Raw genomic sequence first — 15,905 nt, 5'->3', positions numbered from 1 at the left:
TAACAGACCAATTGTTGTTTATTAAATATTAAATAACTTAAATACGTGCATAATGACACAACAGACTAAAGAACTGTGTAACTGAGTAGAGTAATTTGAAAAATTTACAAAACATGCATGTGTATGCAGGCATACAAAAATAACAGAGTATTTACAGGACTGAATACTTATTAAGTTTACCGCTGCTGGGAGGAAGGATCTGTGATACCGCTCTTCAGTGCACCTGGGATGCAACAGTTTGTCCCTGAAGGATCTCTCCAGCTTTGTACAAATGTAATGTTAGTTTTGCTCAAGTCCTTCTGTCTCCCATGATCTGCCCTGGTTCGAGGGAGATTTCCTTGCCATATATTATTTTATTTGTTGTTTCATTGTTAGCACTTGCTAAAATTGTAAAGTAAAACACAAACAACAGAAACCACTGTATACTTGGAACTGTTCTGTTCTTTGGGGAAAAAAAGGTTGTTGATTAGCCCCTAAATAGAAGATAATCTTTGTAACATATTGTGTTAGGCATGCACATAAAGTCATTAAATATTTGTGACAGCAAGCAAAACTTTGAAAATCATAGTGTGATTACAGCTGAATAGCTGCTGTACTGAATAAATAGAAAAAACTGTGAAAAAAACACATTTCTAAACAATGTAATCAACTCATTTGGGAAGCAGACTAAGAGAGAAAAAGGTGTCTAATAGCTGAAAGCAGTTACTTAAAGGTTACTGCAGAAGGCAAGGACAGCGTCTGAAATTCCATTCAAAATGGAATGTGGATAAGGCAGGTATGATTGCAGTCACGTCAAACGAAATATAAGACATTATGCCAATATCATAGTTATTATTGTCATAGTGGATTTGTAAAATCTGAGGGGAAGGAGGGGTACATGGCAGCTTCTTCATAGGGAGGGGGAAGACTCATTGCTTGTGATGCGGTGCCTCGGCTTTGCAGGTGTGGATTTCCAAATGCTTCAAATCCAAACTCACTAGGAGGAATTGGTTGTTTTTCATGACGCTCTCTGCTGTCATCAACAGGGAGAATGACAACAGGGAGTTTAACCTTTGGGTTTGCAGCGCATTTGATGTCAAGGTACACCTATGAGAAAAAAATTAAAGGGGGGAAATATGCTTAGATTAGTTTGATGTCAAGGTACACCTATGAGAAAAAAATTAAAGGGGGGAAATATGCTTAGATTAGTTTATTTAAAAAAAAAAGTATTTGAATTTTTACCAATCAAGATGGATAAAGTCACCAGTGATTTCTTAATGAGTTTTGTTTTATTTGTCAGTAAAGATTTTTTAAAATGTTCTAAATCTTATTGCTAAAACTATACTGATTGTTTACAGAGCTGAATGATGTTCTTGCGTTTAGAATTATTAAATGCTGTAGGTAATGATAACATGTTCATTTAGTGTGTCAGGTTATTGATGTTGTTTGCTTAAAACAATTAGATAAAAACATAACACATATCCAGAGAACAAAGTGATCCTGCTGGTGATACCTTCAGCCTGTACTCCAGTTTAAGGATGGAGCAGTTCAGGATGGACGGAGGAAGCTCTCTGGGGATGGTGATCATCTTTGTCACAGTTCCTTTGCCGGAATGCGCTTCAACAGCGGCAGCCTTCTCCTTCAGGATGGCGCGAGTCTCAAGTTTTCGTCGACCCTGAGCGAAGAAGCTCCTCTTCTCATACAGTTCAAGTTTGGGTTTGACTGAACGACTTGAATTATTATTGATTTTTATGGTGACATTCAAGGTCTCCCCTGTGAAAAGAACACGCATATTTAGACTGAAAAATAAAATACACAGTGCGATGGAAAGAAATTACTATAACAGGATTGATCTAATATAGGGACAAGTCCTTGGTCAAGAGGTTGGAAATACCTACCAGTCAGGTAGGCCTATCACAGCATATGCAACATTTAATCTCAGTCTCCACAACACAATTTTTTTTTTATATACTTCCTAAATGGGTTATTATGAACAGTTACTTTTTTTATTCTGTGATTTACTGTTTTTGGCAGAAATTAATATTTGTGGGTATGTCCCAGTGAAGTAAAGCACTTACAGTACAGTTATAGGAGGATGCCATATTAATTTTTGGCTTTTTATAATACAAAAATAATACATCTCATTAAAATATTATAGTCTTCCTGCTTTAATGCTTCATTCACAGATTTTCTATAAGATTTAGGTCGAGGTCATTACAGAAGATCGTTATCCTGCTTTATCGTTTCAAAAACAGTTTTGTTTTAAGCAAGTACATGTAATTTATATAGACCTTATTCATAGAAACCACATCACAAACCACCTTGCAGTGCAAATATAAGGAAAAACAATATAACACACTTCAGTTTAATGTCTGTTTGGCCTGTTGACCAGAGCCGGCCTTGCTGTTGACACATGCAACCATGACAAAGGTTTCAACCACCTGGCCTAAATTCTCACCTTCAGGTGAGAAAGTAATACACGACAGACACCATGGATGGAAACTGATTGAGATGTTTAAGAGAAGCACAGAAGCTCCAAGAACACTAATGACACCACTCTGTGTTTTAAAGCAACATGAACTACAGAGAAAATCTGCCATCGTTGCACTTGATTATAGTGTTTAAAAAAATCAACGATGTGGTTTGTTGTACAATCGTTCCATCCAGGAAAAAGAATCGATCTAAATGCTTTTTAATGTACAAAAGTATAGCCTATGACACTATGAGTAGATGTAAGCTTGAAAGCACATTACATCTAAACCAGACTAAGGTAGCCAGTCTTAAGTTGCAGTTCCTTTTTAGGTGCAAAGTAAGAATGCAAATCCAATAATTGTGATCAATTTCCCCACTTTCCTCTTCCTAAGCCATATATTTACCATGTTTGTATCCCATCTTGTCAACATAGACATCCATCGAAACAGATCCGGAGCTAAAGGCCAAGGTTTTATCCTTGCTTTCATGTTGGGGTACCTGAAACACAGATTTAATTTAAACAAACATGCGTTAATACCATCTTGCCATCTCCTTGTTTTGTGGAACACAAATAAAAAAATGATTCGCTTTAATTATTTTTTCTGTTTCTCACCATGAGTCCTGGTGTTTCCAGGTCTGCTTTGGACACAAATATGAAGTGGGTTTTAGCCTTCTTTGTCAGTTTCATTGACTGTTTGAGCTCTGCCTTCAACTTATGAACAATTCTTCCCACAGATGAGTGAAAAGACGACGGCATTTTTCTGTTAAGTAGATAGAGTAGCAAACACACATTACAACCTGAAAAGAAACAAGATATAAAAATAGAAACCAAATAAAAACTAAGTACCTGTCAGGTATCTTGAAGCTGAAAGGGAAAACATGTCTTCCTTTTCCAATGACTTCAGAGCCTGGAGAGTGAATATAATAAATTAGCACATTAGTAGTGTGATAATTTTGTACATGTCTTTTTAAATCTAAATTCATACATTACCATCTTGAATTGATTCTCTTATCATATGATGCTTCACGCTGTAGTATTTCTCATCAGCCCAGTAAACATGAGTTTGGTTCTGGCCATAATGCTCAGACCAGCAAACTCTTGCTTTTCCTTTAGCAATGAAAAGAAGTGACTGAACCTTTGTTTCTTTGGAGACCTCCAGGATGATCCGTCCATTTATGGTGTCTCCATTTGAGAAGGTGTTCCTGCTGTTGATGGCGTCATATTCAATCTGAAGGTTCTTGATGGTCATTTTCAGCCGAGAAGAAGGAATTAGTCAACCCGTGTTGACCCAGCGCAGCTGTTCTACCGCATTTATACCCGAGTACCTACGAACTCGCTGAACCTGAGAAACTGGTTTTAGTTGCATCCTGTCTGACGGTAAAAGCTACACCTGGTTAGCATTCTACGACCTGGGAAAAACAATGAAACCTGAATAAAGAAACCTGTTGATACCTGAAACATCGCTCGAATGGCTGACTGCTCTGGCAAACAGCTATTCTTTCATGACAATCGGCAAGAATGGAGGGACAGAGACCGGCAAGTTTGTCATGTTTTCCATACAGGAGTAAGGGAAGCTTCTCGTCTTAGTCATGGGTGTCACATGATACATTTGTTAATAAAATTTTCCAGTGTAGTCACATGATCAACTTCCTTGCTCAATCAGATTGCTCATCTGATGTCTTCTTTAAAGGAGGAGGGATTTGGCATGGAAAATATCTAATTTTTTTGAGACAGGAAAAAATTCCTTCAGTGAATCTCATCTAATGAAAAGCTCCTAACCAAAAAATAGAGAGTTGAGGGTTTTTATTGAAAGATATTCTTAGCAATAGCTTTAAAAAACACAATTACCACATGGATTATGTGAGGGAAAGAGATGGCTTGGGCTTTCCTAAGGGCCACAGGCAGCTATGTTAGATAAACTACAGTCTTGTACAATTTATGTAGACGTCACCATGTAACAAATGTATACAACAAACAGCTTCAGCTAGCTAACTTTAAAGAACTAAAAGAAACTAATGAAATGTTGCACCTCGAATACTTTAAATGTTAGTGGAAAAACTTTCTAATAAATCCCTTTTCAATAGAAATGCCTGAAAAAACTAACATTCCTGGCGGATGCTTCACTGGGCCTGGCCCCTCCAGGGCTCAGTCGGGGCTCTCACCGGGGGGCGGGGCGCCCCTGGGGCCTCCCTGGGGCCCATGGCTGGTTCCACTTCAGTGTAGCCCACAGGCTGGTCCCGCTGGAGGCTTGGAGATTTCCTCTGGGCCGTTTCTCCTCTTCCATTGGTGGGGGGGGGGCAGATTTCCTGTGTTGGCCCCTCTTGGGCGCCTTTACTTTGGGGGTCCCATTGGGCATCTAGGGTTTTGGGTCCCCCTTGGCCTGCCTCGGTGCTCTGGGGTGGCTTCACAACCACTATTGAGCATTTTTCTTTTGGATAAACTTCACATGCACAAGTGCGCTCAACTACAGGTGCTAGGTCCCAGTTACTTAGAGATTCTTATTGCCACATTGCCAGACAGGACACTGTTTAAAATAAATAAACTATTAACAACTCAGTTTGCCACACCATGCATATTGTCCCATAACTATCATGAAATTAGCATAATAAATGGATGAATATTATAAAGGGTCACATCTGCATCTATAAATACACAATGATCATGTATAGTTGTTCGATTAAATAAACCAAGTTTTATCATTTGAGCTCCATTAATTAAATAAGAATATGTCCAATTTTTATGAGCTGAAATTATACATGTAAGCTTATAGGCAACTTAAAAATGTAACTTTGTCTTTCTGAATATTTGAATCAAACTGCCAAACAATCGTCGGTCACCGTGTCCTTTCTCAAAAGATAATTTACTTTTTTTGCCACTCCGTACCCATGTAACCAAGCTGTGGTACGAAATGCTTTGTTGCATGCAAACAAAGCGTTTCGTACCTGTCTGGTCAACCATTACTAAATAACTTCAAGTATTTTTCCTCAATTATGGAAACAAATAATAAAATGCTCAAATCCCAGGCGTAATTTAATTGCATTTCTGAAGGTTTCCTATTAGAGCCTCTATTTTATGAGGGTCAAATCTGTATTTGGGTCTGCGGGTTCTTTTGAAGCATTCAGACTATAATCCAATCGATATAACGGTTGCTGTGGCTAGGTCTTTTAATGGGGTTCAAAACACCCAATAGTCTTATAGTTCACTGTGTGCACAATATAGAAGACTACTTTATACTGTTGGTTGTCCAAGCTGGGAAAAAACACCCATAAAGCCAGTACAAATCAATGTGTAGTCTGAATTGTTTTCCTACCTGAAAAGAAAAATCTGATGGAAAAAGAAAATACCAAAATTGCTAAAAGACAAAATGGCAAATGGGCATATAGACTAGCAGCAGTTGTAAAATCATATGTAAATCTCACAAGTGCAAACGATCATTTATTAGAAATATACACATTTATTAAGGTAAGTTGTATCTCAGTACAATTCATATTTCATTTATTCTAGATAAAGATAGAGTGACAGAATATCAAATAATTTGGAATACATTTCCTGTATACCTAAAAAGTGTTACTTTTGACTGTATATTTGTCCTCCTTAAAAAGGCATCACTAAAGGTTTTTAATATTTATTTGAAAAATCATTCAGAGGAGGGTACATTCCATATGTCGCATAGTTAGGTGGAGGACCTCCAGGCTGAGACCCTGCTGGTGCTTGTGGAGGTCCAAAGCCCCACATGGGAGGGTTTGGATTCCCATAGTTTCCATAGAACGCATTTCCAAAGTCAGAAGCAGCAGGTGGCGCTGTGGCCATAGCAGGAACCTGAGGGGCTGGCAGGATGAAGATGTTAAACTTGATCTCTGGGTCAGAAGCATACTTAACATCAAGGTAGACCTGGGGAAGGAATGGTATTTTTAATATGGGCATCATCTAATAAAAAAAAAAAAGAAATCATATTTTCAAATAAAATAAATAAATAAATAAATAAATAAATAAATAAATAAATAAATAAATATATATATATATATATATATATATATATATATACATATATATATATATACACACACACATACATATATATATATATATATATATATATATATATACATACATATATATATATATATATATATATATATATATATATATATATATATATATATATATATATATATATATATATATATATATATATATATATATATATATATACACACACACACACACACCAATAGTAAAATCCACAGACGAGAGAAAAAAAATGGCGGACGGCAGAGTACTGTTTTTGCTGCTGACTTCTGAATCAAATCACAGCCGTGCAAGGACATAATTCAAAGTTACCTTAAGCAACATTTGAACCTCATCTTATGTCTATAGCACATTAGCGGCTTTTATGCCGTTCACATGCGCACTGCTCTCAAGTCTCAAGCAATGACTGTGAGACATGGATGTTTAAGTTATCCATTCACTGCACTGGCCATTCAGAGCTCAGTCTAAGCGGCTTTCTGCTGAGCTGTTTCAGCCTTTTTCACACACACTCCCAAACTATTACTATTATTAACGTCCAACGACCGGAGGAAGGTTTTCAGTCAATAGGGCCTAGATAAGCTCAGCTCGGCTGTCGGATTTGAAATTGGCACTGACACACGAACTGGAAGAATAATGATAAACAGATATATGTCAGGACTCAGCAGGCAGCGCCGTGCAGTATTGTGCTGGTCCTGCCCTCTCTGCTCTTCTCCGTTGGCATTTCTCGTTCTGCGTTGTTGTGCGGGAGCATTTAAGCAGTGGTCTGACAGCTGGAGGACGCCAGAGTGTTAACCTTGTGTGGTACACCTCAGTTGGCCACTGTCTCCTGAAAGCTTAGCTGTACCCTGCGTAACCCTTGTCTACTGTCTCACTCAGGTTGCCTCACGGTCTGGACCCCGTTCCAAGCGCTGTTTCAAGCTCTGATCACCCAAGTCAAGTCTTCTGGCTCGAGCGGGGTTCGGTGCTGCTCGGACTCCACTCGAGCTCCACCTGCCCGCCCATCAGCCACTGGCTTCCATCACTGAGTCAAGTCTAACCCCTCTCTTCTCATCCTTAGATTTTGCAAGTCCCGGTCTTGCGTCTCTCATTGGCGCAGCCCCGTTGTGGTTTATACACACGTTCTCCTCTGTACGTCTGTGTGTCCAAATAAATGCCTTAAACTGCTCCCTGTCTCCCGAGTGTGTTCTGCATGTAGGCCAAAATACGTACAAAACATGACAATATATCTGAATTGTCAGCTGTGATATTTTTTTATTTAACTCAAAGTAATGTGAAAGTTTTGTCTTCTTTTATGAAGTCTATGTAGTTATTTTCAGAACGCCTGCTGGCAAAACAATTGTTTTTCTATTAATGATTAATATTGTCTTTAATATAAATAGAAAAAACTATAAATAGCAGAAGTTCTCCATTCATTACAAAAACTGTTGTGTGCGTCCTAGGTGTCTGGAAAGATTATGCGAAGGCCAGTGCTGACTGGCACTGCATTCAGAAATTGCAACATTGCTTCGAACTGCATCTTTCTTTTACGGTAACTACACAAATTGTCAGTAGTACACGCAATCTACTTATTTAAATGGGGCAGACCAAATGGGTTTTGCACGTCTTACCCATTGCAGACACAAACTTTGAAGATCACCCTTTAAAGGCATACTATGCAAAATTTGTCAGTTAATTAATGTGTTCCATACCGTTTCGGATGATTAAATTAGTAATTTCAGGTCGAACAAAGGTTTTCTCGGCCACCCTGGTGGTCTGTGGGGGAAATACCGTACTTGCAGTTGCAAGAGCCCTCGGCCCGCACACACAGGCTCAGAACTCTCGTGCAAGACCGCGAGAGTCGGTCTTGCTTTACGGCGAGAACTCCATGTGTTTTTGCCCTGCTATTCACTATATGCACGCGCGAAAGCAACAAAGCAAGCATATTGAGTTTTTTTATTATTATTATTATTATTTAATTTTTTTTTTTTTTTTAATGTTGACAAGGCGGCAGCGTGAGTTTGGCGAGGCGGCCGCCTCGCCAAAATAGCGCTGCGGGAAACGCTGATGTTCATACTTTCACTGTGTTAGTCATTGTTTGTACTGCCGTTTTTTCAACTTTTCGTTGCGTTCGCCTGTCTGCTAAACTCAAAACAACCGTGCCTGGCTTGACGGAGAAACCAGAACAGCTGAGCATCTTTACGACAGTGCACTTTTACTTTCGCCCTCTGGGGGGAGCCTTGCGGGAAAATCAACCCCGGTTGCATAGTATACCTTTAAACAGGTCAATAAAAAGAGCAGCAGAGTAATGATTAGTATTCAAGGCCAAGTGCGAGAAATACAGTTTTTTTTTTTTTAGATCATTGCTTGTATTTATCCTAAACCCATACCTCAACTTTGACATTCCTGGTGTTTATTATAACTACAGATCCGGTTTTTCTGCTTCGTTTGAATGGGTCACTGCGTCTGAACTGTACTCTGGTTGTGTATATTCACATGTTGTGTACACATGGCACACTTTTGGTAAACCCCATGAATAACAAGATAAAGAGTTGCTGAAAAGCGTTGAGCAGAGGTAAGATATGCCTTTAGGGAGCTAAACCAATGTCCACCCTACTTTAGTTTTCAAAACCATTTATGTGGCTCCCAATAAAACAAGTTCAAGCAATGAAGTTTCATTAGTTTGCCCTGGTTTTTAGTTTTTATATCGCATAATAAACACATTTGTTCAGTCTGCCAAATATGCTTGATTTTTAGCTTACCCTGAGCCTGTGCTCTGCTTTGATGATGCTGCAGTTGAGGATTGAGGGCTCCGCATCCTGAGGAATGGGGATAACCTTTGTGACATTTTCTGAGGCTGACGGAGGGATGAGCGTTCCAACATCCTTAATTAGATCCTTAGTGTGGACTCTTCTCTTCCCTCGGGCAAAGAAGCTGTGCTTCCTGTATATGCAGTACTTGGGCTTGATCTCACGAGATGAATCGTTTTTAATAAACGCCACAACCTTTAATCCTTCACCTGTGATACAAAAAGAAAGGTCAGTAAAGCTGATATAATACTATTCCAGAATCACTGTCATTGTCACTTCAAAAACATCTCACCTTGGAAAAAGCCAGACTTCTCCAGATTTACATCCATGGCAACAGTTCCTGAGGTGAAAAGTTTCATTTTCTTATCCTTAGATTCGTGTTGGGGTTCCTACAAAACAGCCCAGTTAATAAGTGGAAAACATGTCCACCTAGAAAGCAGCTGTTTAAAATATTAAACACAACAATTCCTTCTTGTGTCTGGAAAGAATGCTGATGCGTGTCCAGAGGCAGCCAACACAGGTGATGTTATTTTGGTCAGGTCAGGAGGGACCATACACAGAAAAAGGTGTCGTTTGCCCATTGCCACCTTAATGGCTACCATTTGTACATTTCTGTTAGTAGCAACAAAGTGGAACATCCTTTAGCTTTTAAAACTACCAGTTAACGGTTTCTAGAAGTGCTTTTGAAACCTCTCGACTGGAATTGTTTAAGCCATTCTTTATATGCAAAAGCTTCTAGCTTGGAGATGTTTGATGGCTTCCTTGCTGCAACTGACTTCTCAGCGAGAACCTTTAATCAGATTTAAATCTGGTGACTAATGAGGCTACTTCAGGAAATCCCACCAATTTTTTCCTCAACCAAGCTTGCTTGACCTGGAGATGTGCTTGGAATGGTCTTGCTGGAAAGTCCATTGGTCACCAAGGTTTAATTTGTTGACATGAGGCTTCACGTTCCTATTCAAAATGGCCTGATATTTCTGAGAATTTGTGATGCCAAGTACAAGATTAAGTTTCCTAGTTCCTGCCACCGAAACAGAGCCCCACATCAGTGATCCACCTCCACGCTTGGCTGTAGAAAAGGTATTCCTCTGATCATAAGCCTGGCCTTGCACACGCCCAGACAAACCGGTGGTCCATTTGTCCAAAGAGTCAGTCCATGCTTAATTCCACAGCAGCTTTGCACTTGATTGATACGCTGAACTTTCTTATAATGCTCCCAGTGCTGTCCAACTTTTGGAGATCTTCTTATACCCAAAGCCATTCAGTCAAAATTATTTTCTCTCTACGTTTGACCTCCAATCTCCTTTGTCTTTCCCATGATTGCAACTCACCTCAATAGCTTCATTGGTCAGATTTATGCATACAAATCACAACTAAAGCAAATTAGGTGCCGTTACTGACTTCTGAATAGCTTAATTATGATTCAACTTCAGCTTTAGGCCACAAAAACTGTAAAAATGATTAAAATAACAATATCATATCAGGGGTTGAATAATTTAAAAATGGCTGACTTGAAAAATGTATTGTTACAGAGAAATGCTAGAGCTGAAGAAACTTTAACTTTTTTTTTTGGCCGGGGTGGGGGGGTGGGTTGACAATAATTTCTGATTGTCAAAACGGTCAGTCCTATAAACGCTGTCTAATAATTTAATCTTTAGGGTACAATTTGCAGCAAAAGCGAGTTTTCTTAATCCACCTGCCGCTACTGCAAACAACTTAAACTACCAAACAGGAAGGATTTCTATTTTATGTCATGTGTAAATGCAACGAACCAGCACAATGCACAATACACACTTTCAAATGAACAGCAGGAGAGGGAACAAACTCAGACCCCCAAAGAGGTGTGGCTGCCATTTCCTCATTTGCATTAAATTCCACATTGATGTGGATATCAAAAAAGAAATGTGTTTGAATCTAATTGTATGCAGATTTATTTGTGCACTTTTTGTGAATACTGCATGTTTCAGTACCAAATTCATGCAAGTCCTTATACATTAGGCCCCTGACATCCAAAGTGACCGGATATGACTTGAATGTCAAACATACCATTATCCCAGGGACTGGGTTCAGGTCTCCTTTTGCCACAAAGTTCATTGCGATTGATTCCTTACTGTCCATCCTCATTGATCTGCTCAAAACCGCCTCCAACAAGTATATGATTTTACCGTCCGCACCTTTAAAGGAGGAGGGAATATTTCTGTGGAGGAACCACAGACGGCCAGATAAACGTGAGAATCATGAAATAAAACATTTCCCCCCCCCTTCTAAATGGTTTAAAGCAAAACAAACTGTCTTGAGATTTTTCTTGCCAATCAAAAACATTGAAAAATAAAAACATCAAATTGTATAGTGGTATGATCTGTGATTGTGGAAAAAAGTGGAAAAAGTTAGAGAAGTAATCATACTGCAGCTTATTCACCCCCACCACAGTATAATGCAAATGTCGGGCTTTCATTCAAATGATTTTGACTGGAAAGTGTGATCTTCATGCTAATTAAATAAACAGAGTTGTTTCTTACTGGTGAGGGAATTGAAAGGAGAATGGGTACACATGGATTCCTGGAGGCACAACGCTGGAGTCTGAATAACAAAACAGATGCATTAAAAAAAGGGGGGAAGAATTGCAACTTAATGTGTTTTCGGTGAGGTGTGCATGGAATGTATCTTTTAAAATCTAATTCAAGATCAGCATGTGTGTAAACATACATCTCAATGTTAAAAAAAGAAGAAAAAACTTGTTGTTTAGACCAGACAAGGAACTGCGACTCATTTTGTTTCCATTTCATTACCAAATGAACCATCAGCAAAAGCCATAACAAAAATAATCCTAAAGAGGCAACAACTCACAACTGTACCCAATAAAAGCCCGAAGAGTAAACAGACGATGCAGTTTGGGTTTGATGGAGCATATATGCAACAGATGTGCACTGTGAGTGCATTTAACTGACGTCATTAAATAACAGGAGCGCATTTGAAACTGCAATGTTTTGAAGACACTGAAGCTCCTATCAAAACAGAAGAGCTTTGAAACCAGTTCTACTGTAAGCCTGAGATAATTTAACTAAGGATGCATTCTATGAGGAAAGTAATATTGTTGACAATAATGACTGCAATTGACTTAACTCAGATTTTCCACCGCTCTTTGCTTTTTTTGCTTTTCAGTCATCATAAAGACCTCATTACGTTCCCTGATCCTTAGCACAATAGTAAGTAAAACATAGCTCTATCTGCGAGCAGAGTTTGAATGCCAGGCACACAACTACAGCTGAAAGACCAACACAAAGTGGTCTGCAACTGTGAAGTGGAAAGAAAGTTATACATGATTTAAAAAAAATTTACATATAAAAAACTGAAAAGGGCGGTGTGCAAAAGTATTCAGCCCCCTTTTCTCGGAGTGTGACCAGTTGCCTTTAGAAGTTGCCTGATGATTGCTAATGTCAGAAGCAATGTTGGGGACACAGCCAACATGCGGAACAAGGCGCTTTGGTCAGATTAGACCAAACTGTAAGTTTTAGGCCAGAATGCATAACGCTATGCACATCACCCTGAACACACCATCCCCACTCTCAGATATGGTGGTGGCCGCATCATGCTGAGGAGGTGCTTCTCTTCAACAGAGACAGGGAAGATGGTCAGAGTTGATGGAAAGATGGATGGAACTAAATACAGGGCAATCTTGGAAGGAAACCTCTTGGAGTCTGCAAAAAACTTGAGACTGAGGCGGAGGTTCACCTTCCAACAGGACAAGGACCCTAAACATAAAGCCAGGGCTACAGTTGAGTGGTATAAAATATATTCATGCGTTAGAATGGCCCAGTCAAAGTCCAGACCTAAATCCAATCGAGAATCTGAAAGATCGGAAAACTGCTGTTCACAAACACTTTCCATTTAATATGACTGAGCTTGAGTTATTTTGAAAAAAAAAAATGGGCAAAATGTCAGTCATTAGATGTGCAAAGCTGGTAGAGACATACCCTAAAAGACTTGCAGCTGGAACTGCAGCAAAAGGTGGTTCCACATAGTACTGACTCAGGGGGGCTAAATACTTTATTTGAAAATAAAAACGTGTATAATTTTCTATTTCACAACTGTTTACCACTTTGTGTTGGTCTTTCACATAAATGTTCAGTATATTTATGATTGTGGTTGTAATGTGACAATACGTGGAATAGTTCAAGGGTTATGAATACGAGCCCGTCTGCTGTAATAACCAAAGCATATAAAGCTTTAAACTTAAGCTTTGTTTAATTGAACACAAGTCTAATGAAAACATGAGAATGAATCCAACTGTTTTATGCTATTATTGCATGAAGCGATATCGCCCCAAAGTTATTTTTGCATTGTCATAAACAAACATGAGCCTGACAGAGTAACACAAATACTTACAGGTTTCTCCACTTTGGTTTACGACCAGTGTTTTCTGGTCATCTGCAGAGAAGCAATAACAACAACACAAGAAATTAAAAGCAGGTCTTCCCCTACACCCAAAACAACAAAAGATTATCTTCATTAATGTTTCAAAGTGTATTCCACTTGTTTTTTATTTAATCATTAAGGCTGTATTTACTTTTTTGTGGGGTCTGTGACTTGTTTTTATTTTCTCACCAGACTCTCGCCAGACAAAAAAAAAGCAATATTTTTTTTTAACATACAAAATAAGAAACTGAAATACACCCACCCCCACTTTTATGGTTAGAAATGGGTGAGGAGAAAGGTTTCTTTAACTTTTTACATGTAAAATTTTTAAAACGGACATGATGTCTGGCTCAGAGAAACAAACATTTAAAAAAAATACTCGTTTTACCATATTCCTTTAGACAGGAGCCCAATTTTGCAATCGCCATATGACTATTGTGACTTAGGAGGCGCCAACAGCGTGGTGCACCTCATTTAATTTCCATTAATGAAAGACCTATTAGAATAAAACATCAAACATATAATTTGGCACTGTAGATTCTAACACAATAATGACACAGTTCTGCCAGTAGCTCAGATTCATCCCCATCACTCCCATTTCTGGCAACAGTTGACCACTACCTGCACATGTTCCAGTAGGCTGCTGCTGAGGGATCACATATTCTCAAGGTTGTTAAGAAAACATGGCCGTATGATAACCTTAAAGAAACGGTTCAAACCTCAGACCGACTCAATTAACCCCCCACTCCCCCTCTAGTGTGTTTAAACCATTCTTTTCTCAACTCATCGCTTTTCACCGAGTTTATTCCCAGTTTAAGAAATGACTGATCCCAATTTGTGAGCATCTGCTTTTCAGATCCTCATTCAGACATGCTTCCAAGGAAGGAAATGTGGATAAAATTGTTTGTTTTTAACATTAATTACTTGTAATTTTCAGGATAAAACTAGTGCCGTTTGTATTAGCGTTGTTGAGGTTTCAGAGGTAGGCCATCTTTGATGAACTTTTGAGTTTGAAAGTATGCTTTAACTGAGCAACTTAAGCCAGTTATTGGGTTGATATAATAAATAATAAAGGGTTTTTCTTCCCTCTTTTCACGCTGTGACAGGCTGGTTCACCTGTGTGTCTCGACAATGCACTAGTTGCCCCTGTGACCTGCGGCAGGTCAAGGAGAACTACAGGAGAAACAGCGCCTCCTACAGTCAAAATACGATGGTTCGCAAAATTTAAGGTTTCTGTTTAAGTATATAAAGAAGAAGAAGAAAAAAAAAACAATTATTTGTCGTTTCCCTGACCCAGGGTTTTATATTATTTTACCAATATTAGTTATAAGATAAAACTACATTTAAGATGTATCCCGATCTTGGACAACTCCTATTGCAAGTTCATATTATGTTTTAAAACTAAAATCAAATGCATATTTTATTTATTTATTTTGCTTTGTTTCTTCGTTTATCCAGTTCATCTAAATTTTAACTATCAGAAATCACGGGCCTTTTTCACGCAGTAGCTACTCTGCAAAGTCTTTTTTTTTATCTGCACAGTTCTGGTGCTGTTTAAGGAATGGTGCTTCCAGGAAAGACGCTCACCCTTGCTGTTTTTGTCTCTGATGAAGTACTGGCGCACGCTGAAGTACTTATCCTTGGAGTGGTACACATGGGTGGTCTGGCCGTGCCTCTCCGTCCACCGGACCTCCGCTTTCCCCTTAAACTTGATGTAGAGGGAGTCGATCTGGCAGTCCTTGGCCATTTCCACGGTTACCTGGCCACAAACCACGTCACCGTTTGTAAAAGTGTTGTTGGCATTGATCGCGTTATAAGTAATTTCGATTTTCTTTATCGTCGTCATCGTGACTGAGGAGGGTTTAGACCAAACTCCAACAGGAACGCTAAATGAGGAAACCAAACCCCAAGGTAAACGCGTCTACCTCCGCTCCTCCTATATCCGTGCGCCGCCTCCTCCCATGATGGGAAGCAAATGTCCTATCAGAACTGTGGGATGGGATGTTTGTGCAGAAAAAGGAATTGTGTTTTTGTGCTGCTGAAGCGCCACGAGTGTACATTTTGTTTGTGTGTGTAAAAAAAAAAAAGAAAAGAAGAGAAAGGTGTAAAATAAGATGTGCAGTTTCTAAATAAAATAGATAGACAATAGATCCCAACTTCACAAGAAAGTTGGGATCTATTGTGCTCTCTGTCCAGGGTGCAGTCATTGCGCCCTCATTTCT

General features: G+C 39.0%; 2 protein-coding genes across 2 annotated transcripts; both read right to left on the bottom strand.

Annotated features, from left to right (window-relative positions):
• On the bottom strand, nt 1–4,020 carry LOC105925475 (arrestin domain-containing protein 3). Its single transcript, XM_012861347.3, has 6 exons — nt 3,443–4,020; nt 3,299–3,359; nt 3,065–3,212; nt 2,856–2,949; nt 1,493–1,752; nt 1–1,086 (listed from the first exon to the last, which is right to left on the bottom strand). The coding sequence occupies exons 1-6, from the start codon at nt 3,699–3,701 to the stop codon at nt 838–840; spliced, it is 1,071 nt and encodes a 356-aa protein (XP_012716801.2). The 5' UTR covers nt 3,702–4,020; the 3' UTR covers nt 1–837.
• A 1,866-nt stretch (nt 4,021–5,886) lies between these two features.
• On the bottom strand, nt 5,887–15,604 carry LOC105925474 (arrestin domain-containing protein 4). Its single transcript, XM_012861346.3, has 7 exons — nt 15,271–15,604; nt 13,654–13,695; nt 11,787–11,847; nt 11,314–11,464; nt 9,560–9,656; nt 9,220–9,476; nt 5,887–6,343 (listed from the first exon to the last, which is right to left on the bottom strand). Exons 1-7 carry the CDS (start codon nt 15,527–15,529, stop codon nt 6,071–6,073), a joined length of 1,140 nt encoding a protein of 379 aa, XP_012716800.2. The 5' UTR covers nt 15,530–15,604; the 3' UTR covers nt 5,887–6,070.
• Nucleotides 15,605–15,905: the final 301 nt, after the last annotated feature.

The sequence above is a fragment of the Fundulus heteroclitus genome, unplaced genomic scaffold (assembly GCF_011125445.2).
Source record: "Fundulus heteroclitus isolate FHET01 unplaced genomic scaffold, MU-UCD_Fhet_4.1 scaffold_715, whole genome shotgun sequence".
Classification (NCBI taxonomy): domain Eukaryota; kingdom Metazoa; phylum Chordata; class Actinopteri; order Cyprinodontiformes; family Fundulidae; genus Fundulus; species Fundulus heteroclitus.
This window is presented reverse-complemented; position numbering and strand designations above follow the sequence as displayed.